This window comes from Microchirus variegatus, assembly GCF_963457635.1.
Source record: "Microchirus variegatus genome assembly, chromosome: 9".
In the NCBI taxonomy this organism is placed as follows: Eukaryota; Metazoa; Chordata; class Actinopteri; order Pleuronectiformes; family Soleidae; genus Microchirus; species Microchirus variegatus.
The window spans coordinates 13,524,678-13,551,352 of record NC_139810.1 but is presented as its reverse complement, the minus strand read 5'-3'; the positions used below and the strand labels follow the sequence as shown (position 1 = coordinate 13,551,352).

At 41.7% G+C, this 26,675-nt stretch overlaps 1 protein-coding gene across 1 annotated transcript in view; it reads left to right on the top strand.

Moving 5' to 3' along the window:
- agrn (agrin) overlaps positions 1-26,675 on the top strand; it is a gene marked incomplete at both ends in the record, with an annotated part of 229,475 nt that overhangs the window by 64,708 nt on the left and 138,092 nt on the right. The window contains one exon of the mRNA XM_083895418.1: positions 5,602-5,622. Coding sequence (XP_083751544.1) covers positions 5,602-5,622 — 21 coding nt within the window. The remainder of the gene's footprint in view (positions 1-5,601; positions 5,623-26,675) is intronic.

The following is a 26,675-nucleotide window of genomic DNA, read 5'->3' as shown; positions in this document are numbered from 1 at the left end:
ATTTACAAATATAAAAAGTAAGAAAATACAAGATAAATATACATTTCTGTTCTGTCGTGTACGGTGTTCTAATACATTATATTTTTCATTACAAGAAGCATGTCTGTAAATGTGAGTCAAGGTTGGCTGCTCTTTTGTCTACATATGGATAACACTCCCTCACTAATAAGTAGCTGAGCTCATGGTATCTCGATGCTGAGCTTTAAACAGACGGGGAACTTTGAGGCATCTGAGTTGAGTCAGATGTTTCCATTCCCTTCAATCTCTTTTGTAATTTCGGTGACATTTCTAATGCCAGACTGAATATGAAGGTCTGTAAAAGACGTGAACTCAATTTACTTCATATTGTAGTTTTCATTACATGCGTGTTCTTGAGTCTCTCTGGTTTTCGATCTTTATATCTGCTTTGGGATCTGTTATTTTCCTCTGCACTAAATTAATCAAGGCAGGCACAGGTCCACAGAGGAGCTGCAGATTTGCATGGCGTGAAATTACACTGTTGTGAAAGGATTCTTCTTGAGCGAAATTGAAACCTGCTTTGCATTTCTAGCCGCTCTTATATATAATCACAGCACCACTGTGCTGCATATGAATACGAGTCATTATGAAATTGATGTAGCTGAGATTAATCTTGCGATGGCACATTCCATGTGGACACAATCGTGCTCCCCTAATCTGTATCTCTGCAGGAAACTATTTTTACATGCTTGATACCAGGATCCAGCTCACATCCACCACTGTACCTTTATAAATAGATGAAAAGAAAACCCAAAATGGTGCTTGAAACAGGATAGAGAGAGCATGCTGCTCATCCTCTGTGGCACAAGCCTCATTTCCTGTCAGCTGAGGCAAATCCACCACAATGAAAATAAGCAATGCAAGCTTTTCTTTTTCTCCTGGTGAGCAGTTGTTTGGCAAAGTCCACCGCAGCCACATAAACTGGGACGACATGAAGGATGTGTTGCATGAGGTAAACAAGTACCAAAAGGATCCTTCCCTCTTTTTTTCTCCTCTCACCCTGTGGCCCATTTCTCAGCCTCTATTTATTCAAGTGTTGGAGAAAAGGAGGGGACAGTGAAAGGGTTGTATACACCTCACAGCTGGACACTGATAGGACTTTTTACAACCCATGGTGTTGTGCGTGTGAGAAAATGCAGTCGCTGGTCCAAGTGCTTTAGAAATGTCCCAGTTCTCGGCCCTGTTGGTGGCTGACCTAAAGGCTCTCCAGTCCAGACGCACACATGTTGTCTGAAGCTCCCATGAGTTTCCTTTGAATCAGGGATCTAAAAATGCTGCTTTCATTCCCACTGATGTTGTCCACTCGTACGTCATACCTGGAAGACAGTCTGTGACAGTATAGGATGCAGTTAATCCAGTAAAACCTAACTTTGGATGATCACACTCTGACTGCTCTTCTACAAATAGACTTCCATCCTTCAAAAGCTTTAACCCATGTTAAACAGAGGGAGGTGAATTAAACTGTACAATAGAGCATGAGATGGGAGGGAGGGATGACTCATTTTTCTTCCTGTCAGTAAAACCCTGCTTATTTGAGACAGGACAGTATTCTCTGAGGAGGGGGGTGGTGGGTGTCTCTTTCTGCTTAGTGTACAGCTGAGCCAGCGACAAAGACCCTGCTCCCCTGTTACAAGTTGTTTATTCTTATTGACAGAGAAAGAGAAACATATACAAAGATGACAGGTGAAGGACGGCTCTGTTTGCATTTGTATATGTTTTGAGTTAGTTATGGCATGTTTCCACTAGAGCGTCTCGCCTCGCTTCAGCATGGCACGGCACAGTTATTTTGCTTTTCCATTTGCTATAGTATCCTGTACCTGCTCAGGCGAGGTTCCCAACGAGCTGAGCCGATACTATATGCGACGTCCATGCACTGATTGATTGGTCAGAGTGCCGTCAGAGGAAGAGGCAGAAGAATCAAAGCACTGTAGATCAGTTAAAAAGACTTAAATATCCTGAAAACGTGGGATAATCTCTACTTTCAGTAGTGTATTCTGTGACCGTGTCAGACGGAGTCTGTGCTCCGGTCATGCAGGAAGTACTGCACAAATCTTTTTAATTAACTGATTCTAATGATTCAGTTAAACTGAAATCAACAACTTTACAAGTCACTAGTTTAAGTCACAGCAGTTTCCTGCAGGAACTATAATAGTAATGTTAAACCAAACAAACCGTGTCGAGGCGAGGCGGTACTAAAAAGTGGAAAAGAGCCGTTAGAGGCTGTGTCCATGTGTCCTGCAAATTGTTATTAAAAATAAAAATAGACACACACACACACACACACACACACACACACACACACACACACACACACACACACACACCCCGCACACACACACACACACACACACACTATAATTTACTTTGGAGAGGTAAAAAAGTAGAGGAAAAGAAAAACTTATTTGTATCAGCTAAACCATATTTATATTGATATTGATCAAAAATCACTCAGTCCTTCATGCCGCTGCTTAATTTCCCCGAGATAGCTCAGATGGAGCTGCATTCAAGTGTGAAGGTTTGGCAACTACATGAAAAAACTGAGTAAGGTGAACTTTTAATAACAGGAACTGTTCATTTCCTACTTTGAGTGGCACCAGTGAGAATTTGTGTGTGTCTGTATGTGTGTGTGTGGGTGCATTCATGCGCACTAATTTTGGTACCAGGCATTTAAAAATGAATGAACCCCATCTTAATGTGATCACACATGTGTGTACGTGGAAGTCCTGTGACTGCCCTCCCCAACTCTCCCTGACATGAATCACTTAGAACTAACATGCTCTGAGCTAAAGTACCTCCCTCTCTCCCTCTGTCCCTCTCTCACTCACCCTTAATCACATTAGCCTAAGTGATATGGGAACGCCAGGCCAGACACACACTCCCTCCTTCTCTCTCTGTCTTTCAACCCAAATAAATAGCCACTCCTCCAGAGCTTTAAGTTGTCTTAAGCTCCATCTTTGGATAATAGACCATTTGCTCCCCCAAAGACTTGAGTCTGGAATAATGAGGATCAGGATGAGAGCAGAGAAAGCAGGATGAGGGAAATGCAAGAGGGTGGAACAGGAGGAGAGCTGACACTCGACTAATACCCGCCCCAGGACAAAACCCATCAAAACACCTGTTTTGTCAGGGTGTGAGATTATTATGTGGATTTACTACTGGATTTTTCCTTTTTTCCCTTGGTGGGGGTGGCTCTAATTGTGATGGTGGTTGAACTTAACTTCCTTACTTAACTTTTTATCAATACGACTCTTGCCTGGACTGCGGCTGTGTTGGTCAGCCAGTTAGAGTCCAAGTGTACAAGCATGCCTTGACGGTTCACACAAAATGCATTTACCTGAAATACTGTTCAAGCTATCTTAAAACTACAAGGCCCAGGGCATGCAACTGAGGAGGTAAAATATTGAGGCCAAATGAAACTCTGCACCTTTATTTTTTCCTCCTCCTTATTATTTTACCTTAGAACCCAAGTGTGGACATTTTATGATTTTATGAGTGATTTAAAAAATAAAATATAATAAAATAATGAAAACAAATTGGCACAAGGAGCACTCACAAATATCTATTCTGTCTGTTTTTAGGTCATCATGTGAGACCCTTGAGTGCTTTCTATGTTTTCTTTGTTCCCAACCTCTTCATCTGTAGTTTGTAACTGCTTAATCTTGCAGGTATAAGTTTACTGTGCTCCTTTGCTTCATGCATTAATGTTGCTGTTCTTGCAATTACAGTGCCTTTGTAGCAGCTCTCTCCTTTAGCATATGAACTACGAAAAATTGTGCTACAAATCTCTGTCTGTACAGAATGAGCTAGGTTACTGGACATATAGACCACAAACAGGCAGTGTTTTATTTCTCGGTAAACTGCTTCCAGCCATGTTTTATTGATGAGCCTCTAATGTGCGTTGTCAAAACTCCTCACTTTCAGTCTGCATCAGCTGACTACACAGCAGATTGACAGGGCCCTGTGTGTGTGTTTTTGTGTGTGTGTTTTTTCAAAATGTTTGTTAAGGTATATACCATCTACCTCTTTGGTGCTGGGCTTTGGGCTCTTGAATTTATAGATACTGCAAATCAAATTCAGAATTTCTTGTCTTCACACATTCACACAAAACAGTGGCTGAGAACATGTGAAAAATATTACACGAGTAAAGAACTGGTCCACACAGTTTGTGTAGTGTTTAGCACTCTTGCCTTTACAGCTTGAAGACCTAAGTTTGTGACCTGGACGGAATAAGGGCCTTTGTGCAAGGAGTTTTCCCTGCGTGTGTGTGGGTTTCCTCCCACAGTCCCACAGGGAGATTTGGGGGTTAGGCAAATTTGGCACTCTAAAGTAACATTTACATTTTAAGCATTTAGCAGACACTTCTATCCAACGCGACTTACAAGAGAGGAATACACTACATAGAAGAAGTCTTGGAAAGAACTCCACTCAGTAGGTACAGTGGGCTGTAGGGTAAGTGCTAGGACAGAAAATGCTCTTCTTCTTCTGGTAGCGCTCGGTCAATGAACAACACATGAAAAGAGTTGGGATTATCTTTTGCGGGGTGCTGACACCGCCAGACGATCCTTGGATGAACGAGTAGTCGAGGAATAACATAAGCCTTTAGGAGAGCATTTAAGTAGGTGGGAGTAGACCCATGAAGCACTTTGTAGGCGAGCATCAGTAATTTGAATTTGGTGCAGGCAGCTAAATTGGCCATAGGTGAGAGTGGAGGTTGTTTGTTTCTCTATGGCCCTGTGATAGAGTGTTGATCTGTCCAGGGTGAACCCCCATCTTTCACCCTATGTCAGGATTGGCGCCAGGGACCCCCACAACCCTCATGTGGAGGACAAAGTGATAGATTAATTAGTCAATGAGTAAAGAAGTATGGAGTTAAAACTGAAAAAAGGGTTTTCAAAACGTTTTTGGCCTGCCAAAAAATATGGCTTTATGTTAGCTCAACTCCTCCTCAAACACAGTGTCCATATAAAAACTCTCAGTGTCTTCAACCTTGGTCTCTCGTTCACTCGTGAGTCACTGCACCTGTTCCTACTTCTGCCTTTGTTTTGCCAGCTGAGATGCGACTTGCATGAACGTAAAGACACACACAGAAAAGCTCTGACGCTTTATCTAAAATCCCATACAGGAAATGAATTAGATGATAAGAACAGAAAGATGAGCAGACTCCTGCTGTGAGGCTGCAGGTGCTGCTGATAAAGAGGAAGAGGCGGAGAGGGGAGTTAAACTAGCTACAGTATGTTTATGTGCAATATGTTATTAAACGACCACCAAAATGGTTTCTGGAGTGTTTAAGTTAATATTCTCTAAAAACACTGACAAATTTCAATGTTCGCGGACTCTGGTCCCCAGTAGTTGGACCAGAATAGTGTGTTTGTGTGTGTGTGCTATTCGGTTTGATATGTGAAGTACAATAGTGACACTCATTTTTACATGTGGCATCTGCATCCTGTCACTCATTCATCTCTGGCACATCCACCATTTCCCTCTTCAGCTGTCTTACTTCTTATAATTCTGCTACAGTGTGACATTTCTTTTGCAAACTAACTTGTGTTCCTTCTGTTCTCTTTCCCTGTTTGCCTACGGAAGCTCATAAATATATCGTTGCAGGTAAGCACTTGCTTTTATCAAACTGTTCTGTCATTGCGTCTTTAGTTTTCACACAACTGCTTACTTTTTCAGCTCTCTGGAAGAAAAATAAATTATTTGGGAATTGTATTGTTTGAATTAATTTGAACACATAGTACAAAAACCCTGTTGGTACTGTTGTGTGTCTTTCACAACAGAGCAGTTTGGACCACTTAAAACAGAAAGTGAAACCCCAAGATTGGTTAGATTAAGTTGGTGTTGCTCCATTGTTTGTTTTTGTGGTGAACAACTGTTCTACTTCATTAAGCTTTACTTCTTTCTGGTCACTGCTCATTTCGGGCAACACTTCCCCAAACGAGCAGCTGTTGTAACTGTGTGACGTTGTTCAGGTAGTTTGGTCCGCTTACAAAAGTGCAGTGTGAAAGTGAACTAAACCAAATGAAAATGTGAAATATTCTGACATTCCCCACCCATTCTAGTTGACAAGATTACAAACAGAGGTCTTAAATTTCATACAGATGATATGCATGTATTTGGTTACTGGAACATGGTTGACACAGGGGTACAGTATTTAGTACAGTATACTATAGTTGTTTGTGTGTAACATTGCAGGACTCTGTGTGGCATCAAACCTTAAGTGAGACTTTAGACATTCATAGTATTTTGTGGTGGGGGTGAGGTCAAAAGTCATGTGTGTTGGGTTTATAGAGGCTCTGGTGCTTCAGCGGTCTGTGACTTGGTGTTGGTTTCCTTGGGGATCTCATTAACCGCTCCACAGGTTTACCATCCTCTAGTGCAAGGCACTGCAAACAAGCACCTGCAAAGGCAGAATGCAACACAGCCCAGAACGGCTTGACAGCTGAGCTAGGTGTGCTCATTCCCTTTGCCCTCATTAACATGAGTGACATTTCCTTTTAGTTTTACTGTTGGCATTTACATACGAGGCTAGCATTGTTGCTTCACAGCAAGAAGGTCATCGGTTCAGATCCCAGCTCTCCACAATCTTATGCGCATTGGTTCTCTCTGGGTAATACAGCAACAACAAACAAACAAAAAAAACATTCATATTTGGAATTAGGTTAATTGGACACATTGTGCGATTGCGTGTCTATATTTGTTTGCCCTGTGATAAGCTGATGACATGTCCAGAGTGTACTTTGCCTTTCACCCTATGCCAGCTGGGATTGGCTCCAGACCCTCGTGTGAAGGATAAAGTGGTAAACAATGGATGGGAAATGTTGAATAAATGAAATGTTTAATAAATTAAATAACACTACACTCACACCAGTGAACTTAAGTGAACTTAACCAAATGGACAAATGAACCAGAATTGGTTGAAACTGTTGTTTTGACATCATCATCATTCCAAAACACCCATGGCCTTTAGTTGTGAATCCATATTTTCTGATATTTTCATTATTTTACCCTTTGGTTCCATTTAATTTGACAGGCGCTTGCATTTGATTCTTTGCTTGTCATGTCTTCTTTGTCAAACAGGACATTTTTCTCACCAGTGACTTTTATTATTTGAACAAAGGCATTATCTTCAAGCAGCCCTATTCAACATGGAACAGGTAGTTTGGCCCTTTTCAAAAGCAATGCATCATTAGCAAAGCATGCTGGTGCAGAGGACATCTATTGTAGGCTTAGCTATGAATCAGGCAGATACCAATTTTCTTCTCAAGCCAAAGGCAGATCTGTTGTTCCTCTTGTCCGCTCCAGTGATCACTTTTTTTTCTGAGCCAGAACTCTATTGTCAGCACTTTAATGTGATTTCCAAATGTGAGAGGATGCAATTATCTGCTGTCTGCCTTTGGAGGTCAGTCGGTGCACTGATCAGAATCAGATGGTGGTGGCCTGTAGCTTCTAACTCTTTAGCCTTTGTCACCAAAGAGGATACATGATATTCATATTTAACAATAAGGCTGCATACTGAGCATGCTCAATAAGTGGCAGCTAGACATTAATGTTTTATATCTCCACAGCTTATCATCATAGTATTGTGACTGTTGTCGTAGTGGGACACTTTCTGGCAGCTGACTTGCACTCAAAGAGGAAATATCTCTTTACCTTTTGATCGCCTTTAAGGTTGTTTATTCAATAAGACTGACTCACAGTCTGGAAATTAAATGACCATGTGGAGAGAGAGAGAGAGAGAGAGAGACAGAGAGAGAGAGAGAGAGAGAGGAGAGAGAGAGAGAGAGAGAGAGAGAGAGAGAGAGAGAGATTTACTTTAGGAGTGAATTGTTTTAGTGAGTAGTTAAACTTGGCGACCTGTGACGCTGACTTCATAATGTTTGATGTGTTTTATGTGCAGCAGCTTCTGTAATAAGATAATGTAGTTAGGGAGAAAGGTATACTCGGTGCAATGTTCCAATTGACTTCCTAAAAATAAATAACATTTTGGAGAGTCCATCCAGGAAGTAGTTTATTAGATTGTTCTGCCTGGTCTTAAATGCTTTTTTTCAATGCAATGTCTCTTCATCTGAAACAGATAATGTCCATTTTTGGGCCAGACAAGCAGCAGGCTCATATGTTATCTTGGTCTATTTATCACTGACACCCCGTTTCATGTCCCCTTCACTCCTTCCCCTGTTTCGCTTCCTTTCTGCTGTGTTTGTTGAGGTCAGAGCGAGGCCCCTCGGCCCCTGGCGTCTCTCCAGGAGCCCGGCCTTCGTGTGGAGACATCCTCATCTATCAATCCAACAGAAAACCTCCCTGTAGTCAGGGTCATCCTGACCTTCTGTATCAATCAGCCTTCCTCAGATAAGAGGCTAATGAGCTGACACATACACAAAATAGACCAGTGTCAAGGGCTGTACTCATGGGTTTTTCACTGCTGGCCCCTAAACGTCGACTCACTTACACAACAGTTTTACCTCATGTTTTGGGGTTTTGTCCTTTGGAGCAACTGTTGATTTCAGCTTATCAACTTGCATAGACTTGTTTGCTATATGTTTTCAGTCTTAGTCTGGTTTATTCATTTTGTCATGTTATCAATGGGAATGCTGAGAGAGTTATTTTGTGGTTGTTTTAAGACAGTCAAAGACATTATGTGATTAGAGAATCGCCTGTCAAACACTTATCCACTTACCCCTTTAGCATTCTTATGGCACTTCACAATTTTTGGTGATCAAACCCACACAACACTTCGATCTTCAAAGTCATGTGGCTGCTGCGATAAGTAAAGAAAATGCATGATGACATAAGTTCAAAATAAAAAAAAGACACATTTTACACATCTGCAAATTAGAAGATTCTTGAACAGACCAAGCTCATTGATTGTTTATAATGTTGGCTGATGTTGACGTTTTCTACTAGTTTACAGAAGTCTGTTAACCGTTATACAGTACAACAATGATTTTACCCCTTTCTTTAATGTCTGTCAGAGTCCTCTGAGATTCATGCTTAGTTAATATTTTGTACATGTGTTGTGTCCATTATAAGGTGTATTGGCCTTGAATGTTTGTTAATATCTGGCCACATTTGTGTGCGCCTGAAAAAAGTGAGTTGGTACAGACAGCAAACGATGATCAGCGGAAGTGCTGGGAACGAGGCAGGGCTGACAACTCCTACTCTTACACTTCTTTGGTTATCTTATAGGGACCTTCAGAGGAATATTTCATCATCAAACAGTTGTAATCGCATTTGTAACAGAATACTATTGTGATCACTTTCTTTGTCTGTTTTCGAGACAATGCAGAACAGATACTTGATACAAGGTCAGTCATTCAGGGCATAGTCATTGTGGATAATGGCAACAATTCAGCAAAACAAAGCAAATAAAATACAGAATAAACAACACTGTCATCCTCTATCTGTCGAGGATTCAACATTTTTAAAAGCAATTTCAAAGTGACCTTAAATGCAGAATGTAAAATCGTGACATGCACTGCCATTATACAAAATAAAGGCACGGTTATTGAGCTGCACATTCTTTTTGACACCCCCTGACACCCCTTTGAGTCTGACGTTAGCTGTTAACTCGTAGGGTAATATTCTTCTCTTTCTTATTCAGTTTCTCCCTCACTCTCTGTCTCTCAGTGCTGGAACTTAATTAACCTGACAGAAAAGGGACCTTTGCAGTTACAGTGATCCAAAGTTCCTCCTCACAGGTCTTATTACTTGTCTTTGCTCTGTCTCATGTCACCTGCAGGCACCACCTCAGCTGTGTTTACTGTCCTCTCTTCTTGCTATGATTCTTGAAAAAATGCACAAACTCTTATCTCCAAGGCTCCATCGGATCTTGTGTCCCAGCCAGACTCATCAATCTGCAGTCTATTCCTGTGTGATACTTACTTTAAATGTACAGTAGATATCAATCCCTAAATATATGGTCCATATTGATAGGCAAAAAAAGTGACCTTTAAATCTCATGGATCTGATTTAAACACATATAGTATGGACCACTGCACTTAGTTAATGAATGTTTTGATTAAGTACTTCATCAGACATGGTGACTTAGGAGGTGAGATGGAGGCATACCGTGTAGAGTGATTAAGACTCACTTGTGGAGGGTTGAGTTCTCAGTCCTGGCACTGATGCTGGGCTACTCTTTGCCTTTGCTGCCATCTTATGGCTATTTGCTGCACATGCCATAACAACTGCTCACTTTTTCAATATACTGATTTCTTAACCTTACAATGTTCTCATGTAGTAATCACAGAAAATTATTGTTATTGATGTTTCTTTAATGTGCACATTAAACGACCACAATTTAATGTCCGGTTTTCCCTCCATACTAGACTCTAATTTGGCTGAAGGCTGCTAACTGTTGTTGTAAGTAAAGTGTCATAAATGCTTTTATTTAGGTTTAATGTTTTTTTTGTTTTTTTTGACATGGCTCAACAAATGATGCGTTAATTAATATAACATCAAAGAGAGGAGAACTGCTACATTTCTTTTCCAGTTTGACTAAAATAAACATACAAAACACAGATTTCACTGGATGTTCTTTTAATCTAATTTTAAACTCCTGGCGTTTTTCATAACTGTCATAGATTTTTACAATTGCAGCAGCCAGGCTGCTAGGACAAGTAGCCACACTAGGGGACGCAAATGCACTAATCATAGGGAGGTGGCTGCACTAGCTGACCAGCTCCTCCTTAATCCATGATTCTGAAGAGTCAAATCTCCTTCTCTCAAGGTTTACACTCCTCAAAGCTTCATGAATGACAATCACATCAGACTGAGGACATTGCAATTTTTCCACATGAGAAACAACTTCACCTCAGAAAGAAATATGCTGTCACAGAGGTATTTTGGTTTAATGATGTTTTTTTATGGTACATCTGCTATAAAGAAAAACAGAGCTGAGAGTGACAGGAATCAGAAATGAGAGGGAGGAAAAGCTGAGTTGTATCTGAATCTTAAATATTATGAGAACATCATCTGATCATTTATAGGAAAATGGGGCGGGAACCTATGAAAGCAAGGCAGTGGTTCATGCATATGCATATTCATATTCATATTCATATTCATATTTAATTTATCGTTTGAGCTACTGTTTCATCAGCTTTTGTCATTATTGTGACGGAGTAACCAGTGCAAATCTGCTTTGATATTGTGGTGTCTGACTGTTATTGTGATGCCAAGGGCAGTCCCTCTATCATAACCCAGTTGGCCATGGGGGGTCAGAATATGTAGGTTAGGGTAAAATAATCCTTTTCACCCATGATCGCCCCTACTGTATATGTAGGAGGTCATAGAAAAGGATATGTGTGTGTGTGTGTGTGTGTGTGTGTGTGTGTGTGTGTGTGTGTGTGTGTGTGTGTGTGTGTGTGTGTGTGTGTGTGTGTGTGTGTGTGTGTGTGTGTGTGTGTGTGTGTGTGTGTGTGTGTGTGTGTTTCCACATGCCCAGAGGCATACTAAGTAGGTAAATGTGGATAGGGGGTGTTCCATCTGGTAGTGTGTGCGCATATACCCCCACGCCATCCAGTCATCCATCTCCAGATTAGGAGGCCAGCGCAGAGTCTCTGACCCAGAATTCTTACCCTGTCCTGTCCCATGCGAACACACCCACGACCTCCTACTTTGCCAATTGCCCCCCATAACCTCCATTTCCTTGTCAGGACGGACATCCTCCTGGGACAGAAATGGGGCGAGGTCTCCATTAGCAGATCTGTCTCGATGTGTGTCTATGGCGTTTTATCCATAGACCTGCGCTGAAGAGAAATGGGGGTTAAAGGTAATGGCACCAGCTGTGGATTTGGATCATAAGAGACTTACGTAGCACACATTTAAAAATAAATAAATATATAATAAAATGTATATGCTGATATATTTAATGTGCATATGTTTTTGAGATTTGGATTGAAATTTCTACCCCAGTATATTCTGAAATAGATGCTCAAGTGATAAACCAGATTCTCCATATCTGACTGTCATGTTTGCATCTCCCCAACATATCCAAATGCTTTACCTCTATTACTCCTCCAGCTTCCTATTGCTGGCCCTCACCCTGGATCATTCCCTTGTCCCCAATACACCCATCCATCCATTTATTCATACATAGACAGACCTGCTCCTTAGGCACTGACCCACTGGGGGCTTTGTGTAAATCCAGGCCACACCCAATGTAGAACGGCAAAGTTATGTCTTGTTTGTCACACTAAATATGGCTGGAGGCTTCGCTGTACCTCTAACCAGTCACACAAACACCATTCAGCTCCAAAACATGGTCCACTGCGCTGTGCACACTGTGTTCTGTGTTACACCATGTAATGGATCTTGCTTGACATCTGAACAATGCAATATGGCTACATTTTCAACATAAGCAAGAAAAGAAGCTGCCAAAACAGAGCGTGTATGCCCGTGTGATGCCTTTAATCACACCAGCAGCACGGAGTGTGCTTTTCTTCCTTTTTTTTCTGCTCCAATTATCATCACCGACAGTGATGAATTTTGGTTTTGACGTGTTAGCTTTCACTCAGCTGCATGGCCACATGCTGTAACAGTGAGGAGCCTTGTTTGCAACAGTCAAGGAAGTATCAATGCAACATATGGCCCTTTATGATTGAACTGTAAGCACCCAAAATACGCTCTGTTAAGCATGCCCCATAAAGTAGGGCGTAGGAGCCAGCATCTAAACGCCATTAACAGTCCGACTTCCACTGAATCCTTAATGACTTACACGTTTGAAATTATGTGTCTCCAACTGCACCAGTGTGAAATGATAGTTAATCAAACAGAAAAATGGCAAACACATTGCCCTTTGGCTTTCACTCTATTTTTCAAAATTGAACTACATTTTTTCTGAGAGACAATTGAGTTTTGTTGTTGGGGGGAGGGGGTTATGTGGAAACAACTCATGGAATTTCGAGACCTTCATTTTAATTTCCTCATGTTGTCTCCTCACATTATCACTGAAATGAGGTTATAATCCACAGTATGTTAAATTGAATAAACAGGTTTGGGGATTTATTTATCAAAGTACGTTATTTACAAGGTGATTGTGCCCTGTGGCAAGCCCCATTTGTCATTTCAAGAAAGATTATGGGTCCTAATTGATAAGATAAACAGGTCCTTATTGCTAAACATTTCTGAATTATTTTTTTCCTTCCTTATCCATCACCATAGTTTTATAATGTAGTACATGTAACAATAGTGATGTATACTCCAGGTTATATAATTATACATGCTCAAAACTTAAACGTCTGTCCCTGCTTTTGGACTGAATGGTTAAGTGGGCCTATTGAAGGTACATTATTCACTATTGTCATTTTGCCAGGGAAAGCAGCATTGTTGGAAGAGTGATACTGGCATAGAAATCTATTAAAATCCAGTGGTGAGAGGAAAAGGGGAGATGCTAATGGGAAAACGGTAAGGTGAGGAGGGTACAAGGGGACATGTAGCAGAGGTAGGTTGCCCTAATTGGCACTTTTGGCCATCTTGTCACATACCTGCTTAATTGGTGTGCTGAGAGGTGAGGAAGAATATAAGCAGGATCTTAGGAGCAGGTGGCTCATGCCTGCAAATGAGTGAGAAATGTGTCTATGCGAGTGGCATTGGGGGTGCGCAGAGTTCATCCTTCCACGAATGAGGGAAAGACTGAAAGAATGTCAGTTCATCAGCATAAAGCTTTAAACATTTACAGTGACCTACAAACCCACCCCCAGTCACTCATCGCATCTCCTCCCCCTGCTTCATATCCTCAGCCTTATCCAGCAGTTCCATTCTCCACATGTGCACACTCGGGCACATCACCTCTGATTCCTCTGGTTGATAATAAGGACTCTGCAGGCACAACTAGAGAAATTGGTGGTTCAGCTGCATGGTTTGGCTGGAGGATGAGAGATTCCAGTGCTCTTGATATAATAAAGAAGAGGTTTTATACAAGTGGCAAATCTGATACTCTTTTTGCTCTTTCTCTTCACTGCATCACTCCACTTCTATTCAACAATGGGAATGGGGTAGATTTTATGACCTGCTTTTATTTTAGAGGAAAAGAAATAAAAGTATTGTCCACTCATGGTGCTATCTGCCCTCTTCTTCACCATCAACTATGGAGTTGAAATCTCATTAGTTTGTTTCACAGGCAAATGTTATCTCTTGCTAAGGCTTGTCTCTAACAAGATTTTCTTCTCCATTCCTTTTTCTTCTTAAAAATGTGTCAAATAAAAAAAGGGGGAATTTATAGCTCAGAGTTTGAGTTTGGTCACTAAAAACATTGGTGATAATTTATATATTTATATCTGCAGCTGCAGATATGTCAACATTCACAAAATCTTTGCTCCTGATGTAATGATTTAATACTGAAAGAGTCCATTGGTGATACAGCAGCTGCAGCATTTACTCATGCAGCTCTGTGGTTTTTAGGGAAACAAATGGGAGCAATGCAGACTGTTTGTCATGATCGACTGCAGATGTCTTTTTGTAGCCAGTGCACTCTGCTGTGGAAATGGTTTGGGCAGTGAAAGAGAGAAGAAAAATACAACGCGGATAAAAAGGGGAAATTAGAGTCTTTCTTGGTCTGTCTATCTTGGTCCCTCTCTTTCTCGGTCCATCAGTGGTCTGTAATAGATGTGATGGAAATTGATTTCCAGGTGAATTATTTTGTGTTCCTCTCAGTCTCAAAAGACAATAATCTTTATCTTCACCTCTTCAGGCCAGGCCTTTTTTGACTCATATACTTACGGCAGTTTGCTGTCTGTCCTTCAAACAGGACTGCTTTGATTGTCCATTTCATGGACTGTTTTTGTGACTCTTTTGCCTCAATCCTTCAATCCTTCCTGCTCAGTTTTAAGCACTACCTGTCCATTAGGCAGCTGATTTCCCGATTGATAAGATGGAGGGCAATGTGAGGGAAGAAGAGCTTGAATACTCTTATAGGTCAAGTCTTGGGCCTTCTACCTACAGATCATCACCACTTTAAATCTTATCCTGCTGGACAAATGCCAATATGAGTTTTGTGAGTTTTAAGCCCAATTTATACTCCTGTGTAAAGTGCTCTGCGTAGGTTATGCTTTCTCTCTTTCTTTCTCGGACGCCATTGCTCACTGTAGCCTGAAGCACAACAACCTTGCGCAGCGACCCCTACTGATCAGGTGGGAAATTGCAGCACGTATCTGTCACCACGATGCAGAAGTATGAAGGCTCGAGTGGTCTCCGTGGTTACACAGTCGGATAACGCATACGCAGTCGGAGAAGTATAATGTGGCCTTTAGAAGGAAAACCACCACACAAACTACACATTGCTCATTCCTGCATGTGAATGGGTTTCTCTTTAGTACCTGCCTCTGTTTTCCTGGGACTTCATCAGTCCTCTGGGGTCATTTGCTTGGTTTCTTCTTTATGAGCCAAAGCAGAAGGCTAAAAGGCTTCAGTGTGCTTTATCAACAACAGAGGAAGGGCTGGTCGATGAGTCAACATTATTGACCTGGGGATGTGAGACTGAGCAAAGATAAAGTCTGCTCAGGGGATGATCAAGCTTACTCTAAGTTATGTCTTGCATCATCTGCTATTTGAGCTCTGAAGCCAAATCCTGGTTTGAGCCAAGGTCAGACACCTGGGCTTTCCCTAATGTGTGATATTGAAATTCTATAGCTCAGTACATTTAGACACAATGTATTTGAAACTCTCAATTATGTCCACACTAACAATGACATATACCAAAACAAATAACAATTCAAGTCTGCAACTTTTGTACTTCAATATCTAGATACAATCATCAGCAGACAGGATTTTCAGGCTTTTTTTGGCACTAAAGCCCTGAATCATTGTCCTTCTGCCCTGACAACACACAGTTTAGGTGAAGAAGTAATGCTAAAACCAAGACAATACCGGGCAACAACAAGGTGGCCGCAAACAACAATAAAAATCCACCTTCAACAAATTTTGCAAGATAAGTTTAAGAGAGAAAGAGGATAAAGATGGTAAGAAACAGAAGAAACAGAACTGCATACATTGACAACGGTTTCTGTTGGTGTCGATGATGCAAAATGTACTGTATACAGTATGTAAATATCAACACTCATTGCTGTTGTAGTTTTTAGATATTTTCAGTACCTACCAGTATCTACCTGTCATTAGTTTTTCTTAATTCATTATAATCACAAACCTTTTCTCATAAAAATAGTGAAAACTTCCCATCAAAATTAACCAGAGGCTCTATGACTCTAACTCATGCAAAGCAATCTTGAGCTTGAAGAAGAAAACTAGTTTCCACTTAATTCATACATTCTGTTTCTTCATATTTCCACACGGCTCTAAGCATAGAACCAGAATTGGTTATTCATTTGTTACTCATATTGTGAGCCAGAGCTCATCCTCATTTCCTCTTTTAATCCAGAGGTGGGAGCAGGCAGACATGGGCAAGCGGGCTGTCTTAACCCAACACGAATAGCTTCCCCTTGGGGTCTATCAGACTAGAAATGCTTTCCAATCTCAACTATGTAGAAGCCAAGGAGTCTGACACAAACTCTCAGACCTGCCACTGCAGTGTGCAAAATACAACGATGTAGGCACACACGTGCACACATCAACCTGTATGCACCGCTCTTCTCTGCTGACAGCAGGGTCCTGAGGGTTACACTGCTCAATTTCTCTCCCTCTTTTCCCCTCTGAGGTTCTTGCTCTGTTTTGGCAGGAGCTGCTTGCACCTGTCCCACCAGCGATTACCCTCTTGCTGCCTCACCCGTCCTCTCACCCTCCTTGCCTTCTGCTCCCTCCCCTTTATTTTGCTGTTCATTCACCATTTGCATGCTCCTAACATGTTATTTACTGCATCACCTAACTTTTTAGTGTCTCACTATCCTCTCACACCTCTCTCACCCTTTGGATATCTTAAAAACTCACACTTCTTTACCCCCTTTGAGATATTCACCAGCTTTCCTCATTGGCCTCTCCACCAATTTCTCCCCTGCACCATTCTGCTCTTTCAACTCTGCGCTAATTTGCCTTCTCCTCTTCTGAGCTCGGCTGTGGCTCCAGCTTTTTCTCCCCAGAGATGTGATTGCCTGCAGTGTGTGTGTGTGTGTGTGTGTGTGTGTGTGTGTGTGTGTGTGTGTGTGTGTGTGTGTGTGTGTGTGTGTGTGTGTGTGTGAGTGAGAGAGAGGGAGAGAACAAGTGTGAGGTAGTGTGTATGTGAAGATGTTGGATTGTGTGTCTCTGTCTGTGATAGAAAGTGCACATAGTTCAGTTAGCTTGTGTGTGTGTGTGACTGCATATGTGTGTGTTAGACCCCCCCCCCCCCCCCCCTCCAGCAAGTGTGAATTCATATAGTAGGAGTTCAGTTGTTTTGTGTGTGTGTGTGTGTGTGTGTGTGTGTGTGTGTGTGTGTGTGTGTGTGTGTGTGTGTGTGTGTGTGTGTGTGTGTGGCTTCAGACCCACACTCTGCTTCTAATGCAGCAGACTGCATTAGCAAAACATAAGTACCAAGGGATCCTAGTAGAGGTAAGCCACAGGTTTAAACCCCCAACCACTCACTGAATCATCGCCCACACACCCACTCATCTACACACACACACACACACACACACACACACACACACACACACACACACACACACACACACACACACACACACACACACACACACACACACACACACACACACACACACACACTCTCACTCACTCCGAACCACCACCTCCCCCGGGGCAACTCACCAGCTAGCAAATCATTTATCATGCAGTAATGGCTCTGATGATCTCTTTCTCCCTCTCCCCATCTTTCCTCTTAAGGGGCTTTTCCATTCTCCATCACAGGACTGCTACAACCCCCAAAACATGAACATATACGTGCTTTCCCAAGGTGTGAGCAAGTGTTAAAAATTTGTTAAAACTGTTCAGTTCTTTGACACACTTTTAACCACATCTCAGATTCTGACTACGCTAAACTGATTGAGTATTATCAATAATGTTCAAGACAAATTAATATCTTCAAGGATGTCACTGTGGCGTTGTTGAGCAAAAGATGCCCACACATTATTTGTAGATAATGAAACATTTTGTAGTAGCCTTTAGACATGCACAATCTGTAATGCAATCTGTACCTTTTAAGAAAAACTGAGATAAATTCATGCTAAGCATAAAGAACAACAGAAATGTAAATATTACCAATGGAGTGAAATCCTGTTTTACTAACAAGCGCAAGTATTATGAAAGTAGGACTTGTCACTGTTAGATTACTTATTTTCTCTCATATTCATATTTTGTATGAAGCTTCAGACACTGACCTGATAGGTAAACATGAAGTGCTGCATGCAGGTTCTTAATCCTCAAAATTCCCAAATGGTTTCATCGCTCTGACATTTTGAGGCTCTCCAAATGTAATAATTGCAAGGTGCTTTAAATGCTCATGAATATGGATGCATTCAGACAGCCTCATGCCAAAACTGTGTTTTTGTGGTCTTCTGACTATGATATCGGGATCAGCTCAGACCAGCAGAGTGACTCTTTCCTACAGTATTTCCATTCTCACATTAATTCTTAGTGCTGAAAAAAAAAACAAGCCTGGTCTACACTGTAACTGGATTTAGGAATAAAATGTAAAAATAATCTGCTTGTTTAAGAATGATTTACCAACAATACCAGTATGCAAGACCGCTGAGGTCCTGTGACTCTCCACGATTAGTAATGATGGCATGGCTTGCATGACAGCCAATCAGGTGAGCTATTGAGCGCCTGCTTCATTTGTTGCTGTGGAAAGTCGAGACATACGATCTTGCTTTGTGTCCCCTGGGAGTCTCGGGGCCTTGCAAGGACTCATAAAGGTCAAATGGCAAAGATCTGGATTAGATCATGAGGGTAGAAGGGGTGATGGTGGTAACTTGAGAGGAGGTCTGGGACTAGGCGAATGGATGAGGCGAGAGAAAGAAAGACAAGATTGGAAAAAGGATCACTATTTCCCTCTGATTTGGATGCAGGTGGTGTTGTGTCCCGGCCCGTGCTATACATCAGTGTGGAAATTGCCAGTATGTTATCATTCAGAAAATGTAGTGGCACGCGGAGAAATGAAAAGTAGAGGTAAACTTGGCAGCATGCAAATGGCTTGCAGGTGTTGGAATGGAAATGAATGGCAGATGAGGTGTTTTTTGCTTGCCTTATAGAAATGCAGTGACGGAAGTGACCCAGATTGTCTGAAGCACTGCTTCTCAATTGCTGTGAGAAAAGACATCTCTTTCTCTCTCTTTCCTCTTGTATTCCACTCACTGTATCTGAATCTCTGTCTGAATGTCCTCCATCTCGTATTTTTCTCTTTCATCCGTCCATGGCCATCTTCACTGGAATGGTTTTCCAAATTAATTCTCACAAATCAGCATGTTTCAGACCACGGCATGGTGTTTTCAGCATTCGAGGTGTTACCGTAGCAACAGGGTAATCATTCTTTCTCCTGCTGTCTCGCACAGATCGTGTTGCATGAATTTGGCATGACATGTGAGACCTGTGGTATCATTTGTGCTCTCTCTACCTTTCCTGGTAGACTGATGTAACTGTTTGGAGCTTCTGCTTGTGCTGAAAAGAGGGTTAGTAGTCTGTTTTCAGATGTTGGAAAGTGCTGAAGTGTCTTGTGTGAAGGGTGCTGGGTGCAAATGGTAGCTGGGTGATTGACAATGTGAGAACTAGCCACCATACAGGTGTTGATGCTGCAGAAATGCCAGCACAGTAACACCTGTATGTCTTCACTGGCCTGCTTAAGCACATGATCTTTTTCTTTCTGAAAAACATCCCCTTTTCTGAATATATGGAGTTGCTCCATGTTACTTTTCGAAAGGATGAGCGCTCTTGTGCTTTGACCCTGTGTTCAGGACGTTGTTGTTTACCTTGCAAATTAATATGCACTTCAGGATGCCACTGGTGCTGCCGCCTTCTAAATGTCTTCTGGTCAGTTGGCATGGTTTTCGCTGCCGTTGTTCCTCTTCATTTACCTCGTTTATCACTTTGTTACCCAGATGAATAATGGATGAGGCTGCTTGTTGCCTCGGCGACACGGCAGGCTCATCATTGTCATGTGTTTGCTCGCAAAAAACATGTCCTCTGGCCTCCTTCCCCTTCCGCCTCCTCCCTGAATCCTCCCCCACCACTTCTGAATGACGGACGAGTTGACACATCGGCACATAGTGCTCCTGCTGTGATTGAGTCTTGGCTGTTTTGCACCAGTTGATGAAGATGGAGAGGAGAGGCCATGATAGGACATGCACATGAACACACAGACAAACTGCTCTTGTCACGGACCCTGAAAAGTGCACATTTGCCCCCTTTATTGATTTCACACCACATCATTTTTGGTTATTTACCCCCTGTCCTACATGGAATGACTTTCTATGGCAAGATCCATCTATCCTACCTGATTATTCATACTCAAGGGCAAGCACGGAAAAAACATTGAACATGCATCTTCTAGACTGCCAAGCTCACGCATTTTATACCACTGGCCATCTGGAGTGGGCTGAAAAAACAGAATTTTAAACTTCAGCAGGATGCTGAAGCATCTAGAGCAGGGGTCACCAACCTTTTTGAGTCAGAGAGCTACCTTAAGGGTAAAAAATAATATGGAGGGCTACCATATAATATTTTTTTGTTTGTTTACCATTTAAATTATTAATATTATGCATTCAAATGCATACACATTCCTTCCAGTGCTTACTCCTAACGATTACCAGTTTTTATAAACAATATCAAAGATATTTTACTGACAGATCATACGGATACATGCAAGTGAGGTGAAGTGAAGTGAGCCCGCGGGCACCGTATTGGCTGCCCGCGGGCTACCAGGTGCCCGCGGGCACCACGTTGGTGACCCCTGATCTAGAGGCAATCCACGTGTGAAAGGACAAAATATTTCTTATGAATTCTACTAGATTTAAACCCAGGACCTTCTTAAATGATCCATTGCTAGTCAAATGCCACACTGTTCTTGAGTTATTTTGATTGCTGTGCTATTATATCACATCAAACAGCCTAGACCTATGCAAAATGTTTTATATCCGTTCCTTTAATGTTTTTAAAATCTGGTTCGCTCTTTGAGCATGTACTTTTACTGTACCACAAGGACAGATTGATGTATTTTTCTGCTGTGTTCCAAAAAATTCCTTTATTGACCCCTGTAGAGAAATACTCTTGAGGTCAGTACAGTACTCGGAAAGTGGATAGAGTCTTGCTCAAGGACACTTTAGCAGACCGGATGTTTGTGAAAATAGGAGTTTAAAGTTTCCCAGCTAATCAGTGTTGGTGAGTGAGGCAAATTACTTTTTAGCTTTGAAGCAATTACAGGGAGGTCAAGAAACATCAGTAAATCCTTTAAACTGGCTCCAGCAGACATTTTTCTCCAGCCTTTTTCTGGTCTTTAACTTTTTTTTTCAAACAGTAATAAAACCAATTGAACACCATGTTTTCCACCTTATTCTGTTTTTCTTGCAAATTCTTAGCAGTCCATTCATTTTGACCCTGTAGCACCTTGTAGCATTTCAACGGAGATATGTCCCTGTCTGTCTCCATATTTTTCTTTATCGAGTGTGTGTGTGTGTGTGTGTGTGTGTGTGTGTGTGTGTGTGTGTGTGTGTGTGTGTGTGTGTGTGTGTGTGTGTGTGTGTGTGTGTGTGTGTGTGTGTGTGTGTGTGTGTGTGTGTGTGTGTGTGTGTGCGTTCGTGCATGGAATAGTCTCATAGAATTGTGTGGTTGGAAAGATGGCAGCTGAAGACTTGTGGTTAACAAACAGTTGGTCTCAGGGTTACAGGAGGGTATATCACTGTCTGTCAGCCTAAGGAATCTGAAGGTAGTTCTTTTCTGCGTTTTCTTTTTCTTTTAACTGCAAACCACCTATGACAGGTATGACCTTACTAACTTCAGCAGCAGACCGACCAAAAAGGGTTTACCTCTAAATTGTTCAAACATAAATACAATACTGTCAAAACTTGGCCAAATAAGTCTGATTTATCTGTTGAATTAAAACCATGATGTGCTTTCTGTTCTTCTCTACATCAGGCTTTCTGGATATCATTATAATCAGACAAGATGCATTTATTCGTAAAGAATGTACATGTACATGGAAATCTCAGCTGACTAGCAAATTAAAGTCAGTAGTGTAGGAGCAGGTGTAGTTAGTCATGAGTGACCCACTGAAAAATTGCACAGACGTTTATGAGTTATGCTAACGATAGCTCTGTGTTGTTGTTGAGCCATATTATTAGACACGGCAAAAACAAATCCAGAACAGAAGACTGGAGAAAAACTGTTCTCAGTCTTTACGCCAGAGTTGTAATGTTTTTAGCCCCTATTTGTGAAGTGGTTTACATGCACTTTAAAAATGTGTCACTAGTCGGATCTCTCTACAGTTTCTCTATGGATCCATGTGTGATCGACTTTTTGTTTCCGTTCCATGATATCTGCGTTTAATCTTCATGCTTCAGTTTCTTTTCACATGTGCCTGCTTGCGGATCAGCGTAACTTGTGTGTATTTACACCAGTTTTCAGTCCATCAGAATAAATCCTTCCAAACACAGGATGTATTTTAATACCTGAAGCTAAGCAGGACATTTATTTTCCTGTCCGTGATTGCTGCCAGAAAACCGCTATTTCGTCATTGTGGCACCATATTTTCATTATCCACCACACAGCCTTGTCTGACTGCACTCTTATCAAAAGGAATTGGGAAAGCACAGAGGCTGTCTTGTTTGAGAGAATAACTTGAGCACATGCCGTCTGATTAGGCATATAAATAATTTATAGCCGTTTCAGTTATGGGCTGTGTCTTAACAAGGAGGTATTGTTCACCAATTAATATTTCCTCTCTGCCCTCTATCTTTGGAGATCCAACTCGATGTGCAGCCAGTGATGGGCTGAGACAAAGAGAGCGAAGTGGTGAGAGTAAGTTCATTACTGAAAAAGCAAAAGATGGGGTTTCAGTGCTCGTCGATGAAGGCTTATCAATTAATTTAGCTTGTGTACAGCATGTATAATGTTACAGTGATGTATGTTGATGTGCCTTGCAATAGTTATTGGCACATAGGCAGTGGCAGTGACAGTGACAGTGACAGAAGTTTGTCGAAAAAGTAGGATTATTGAACACAAGGGACTTGCTGTACAGTACATAAATCATTTGATGGAGCTGGAATCTAAAATAAACTGTTTCTAGTTCAAGTCAGCATGCTCTAAGAAGAGGCTGGTCCTCAGATGTGGTGCTCATTAAATAAGTGAAAGCTTTTATTTAAGGAATTTGTTACATTCTGTCTCATGTCATCGTTCCTCATTTGTAGACGGCTACATATTCCCATGGTCTTAGCATTGTTAGCATTTGAAATAACTCTTAGCTGTGTGTTTGACTATAGTGTTAACCTAATGAATGATGATAATCAGTGCTCCCACACAGTTCTCCTCACACTATGCGCTATGTTCTCTCACAGTACGCGTGAGGTCGGTTATCGTTTGAACATTTTTAATTGGTGCTAATAAATACCAAACTGTGTTTACCACTATACAATATATGAATGTGTGTGTGTGTGTGTGCGTGTGTGCATATGTGACTTAGTGTAAAGGGGTTTGAGTAGTCAACATGTTAGATGTAGAACTGATTTGGTGTTAATTATCCATTTCTCTCCAGGCCCACTGACATTTGCCTATCACCCTCAGGTTATAGGCAGCAGTGCTGTCATTTATCTGCTTCAACAAGACTTATTTTGCAGAAACTCTAGCGAATATAATGTTTTTGACCGCTCTGGTATCTTTAACACAATCCAGTCTGTCATACTGAGAGTGAAGCTCCAGAATATGCAGATGCTTTCACATTCTCATGGATTAGTGACTGACTGAGAGTCTGCATACAGGGACAGAGCGAGCGAGAAAGTGTCTTAAAAGCATTACGGTATAGGTATAGGTAATGTGTATGTTTTAAGCATGTTAAAACTGAAATAAAAATACATATATAAGTAGTTATGTCTCTGTGTATTCATGTCCGCATGTTATTGACTTAGGGCCTGATTTACTAAAGCTTTGCGCGTGCAAAAACGTGTGCAAACTGGATTGCACACGTAGATCTGCGTTGATGCTGATCTACTAACAAGGCGCAACGAGGAGTGCGTCCCTCAGACGGCAAAATAGCACTCGCAACCCATTTAGCGTTTTTGCCTTAATGCATATGCAATATGGGGCGTTTACATGCTATTTTGCGTGTGATGGGAGGAGAAAATGTAAATATGATATTTTACCACGCGCAAAGTGATTTATCAAACCTGAAACTGATTGCGGTGTTTATTTTAGCGTCTATATTTAGCACGTTTGAAAGGCAGGTCTTAACTGGCACAGCAGTGCGCACACATGGCTGCGGTTATTTATAGTTATATTATATTTGTAAATCAGGAAATTAAGCTTTTCCAGAGCATGTTCAACTACGCATTCACAGATGACGCACATTCATTTCTTATTTGGTATATCTGAATAAATTAAATATAGATATCCATAGGAGAAATGCGTGTTTGTACTGGTATGGGCTTACCTTGGTCTGCAGTTTGTGGTTCAAGGAGGGGCCGTACCTATGTTACCCGGTTAAGACCGGAGGAACGGGGAACCCCGCTTTACCTTAAAGTGTCCAGCTCTAACCTGGTCTACTCTCGGGGCACGGCGAAGCGCAGGTGGCACAGTGCGCACACGTCACCAAAACCTCACAGGCAGGTTACCCTAACCCTAACCCTTCCAGTTCCAGGCACATTTAAATGCAATAAATATTCACAACAATCACTATTTAATGTAACTATCTGAATCAGCTATAGATATCATCTATATCGATTGTCCCGTCGCCTCAGACGTCAGATCAAAGGCTGTTGGCACGCCTAATGGAAACTCAACCTGACTGAATGAACACAGATGAAACCAGGGACGGACTGGGACTAAAAAGCCTTTGTGATGATCCGCTTTATTTATTTATTTACTTATTGACAAGAAAGTCACATATCCATTGAAAATAGACCTGTGTGTAATCTTTAGAGAAACAGCAGAACTCGCTCCCTGGCAGCTGTCAGTGAGCTGCAGGTGAGTCAGGAGGAGACGGCAACATCCATAGTCCATAGTTTTCTTTGTTTGATACGTCAGGTAATGATGGAGCTGTCCAAAATACCGACGCAGGATTAAAAATAATAATAATATAAAAAGGTCCTATGGACCCGGGGAACAAGGATGTCATCCCTCGATCTCAGTTATCTGCTCATCGCAGAACGTCAGCTGTACTTTCTGTTCAGTGGCTTCAAATTTAATTCTACGCTTCCGTCTGCTCTCTCCATGTGGACAACTCTTGACTCGCGCAAAATCCTCATTTAAATAGGGCGGCCTTAACCACTTCTGCGCCTGTAGTCAATTGCGGCCGCAATCTTAGTAGATCACCCGCAAAACGTAATCCAGTAACAGGCGCAGTCTTTCTGCTCGCGCAAGCAATTTAGCGCTCTCTATTTGGAATCTTAGTAAATCAGGCCCTCAATGCGCAAATATTCAAATGGTTCGAACCTGTGTTTTTTTTTTTTGTATATCTAAACGTTGTTTTGGAGCAATTTTGACAGCCCTAGTTCAGACTATGAAATATCTTATTAAAGAATAAGTAAATAAGCAAAACTTCAGCAACTTCTGCCAACTATCCATATCTGCCTTCTAACACACAACGGTCCTTTTTGTTTACGTGTCCTTTGTCCATACCAGGGCAAGGTAAGCTACTGTTGGGTATGGGCCATATTGAAGGGACAGCTCCCAACTCATAATAACTGGTCATCGCAGGTTACTCTGCTCAGTGGGGGCAGTGTGACTTGGCCAGTTCCCTGTGACAGATGGCTGACTTGGCCAGAGACTGACATCTGCATCATCCCTCAGCTTCATTAGCCCTGCATTTCCTGTCAGAACTAGCCACTCCTCTGATTCCATGCTCCAAACCTTCCTGGGCTGTTGCCACAATTGCTTGCATATGCCAGCCACATGGATATGTGTCACTCTCTACTGTCTCTGGCCACCACCATCAAGCTGCCAGGTTGCTCTTTTTCTTTCCACCTTTTTTTTCTTTCACTACTTTTTGCTGTCAGTTTCATTCGCTCATTATTTATCTGCCTGTGCCTCTTCACTGGAATGAGTTCCTACATGACTGTTGAGGGACAATTGTTGTGCCGAAGACAAGGGAGTTAGGGGGATATTACTTCCTGTAATCGTTATTGTTGTGGGTGTGGATGTGCAGGAGGGGCTGGCTCGAAAATTAGAGCTGGCTCATAACAAGTTGTTCTGCTGCGAATGAGTTGTTCATTTAGGAAGGACAGTGGCCAGTCAGCCTGAGAACATCAGTCCTTATAGGCTGTGGCTCTTGATAAGTCCCAAGGCAGGAGAAAAAAGTCTTCACTAAATGAGAGGGAACTGAATTGTTAGCAGTGGACTGGTCCTGGATGAGACCCGAGGCTAAGAGTTGGCTCAGTGTAGGCTGAGAGAGCAGGTCATGGCAGTGTGGGATTGAGTGATAAAAAGGGACCAAATGTTGCCAGGAGGATCATATTAACCATCAAGACTGTTCAGTGAATGACTAAACAAGCATCAACTTTAACAGTGTAAACAACAGCTAAACACGCCTACAGCAATGTTCTTAACACAAGTGCCAGACTTAAAGATGACGTCAA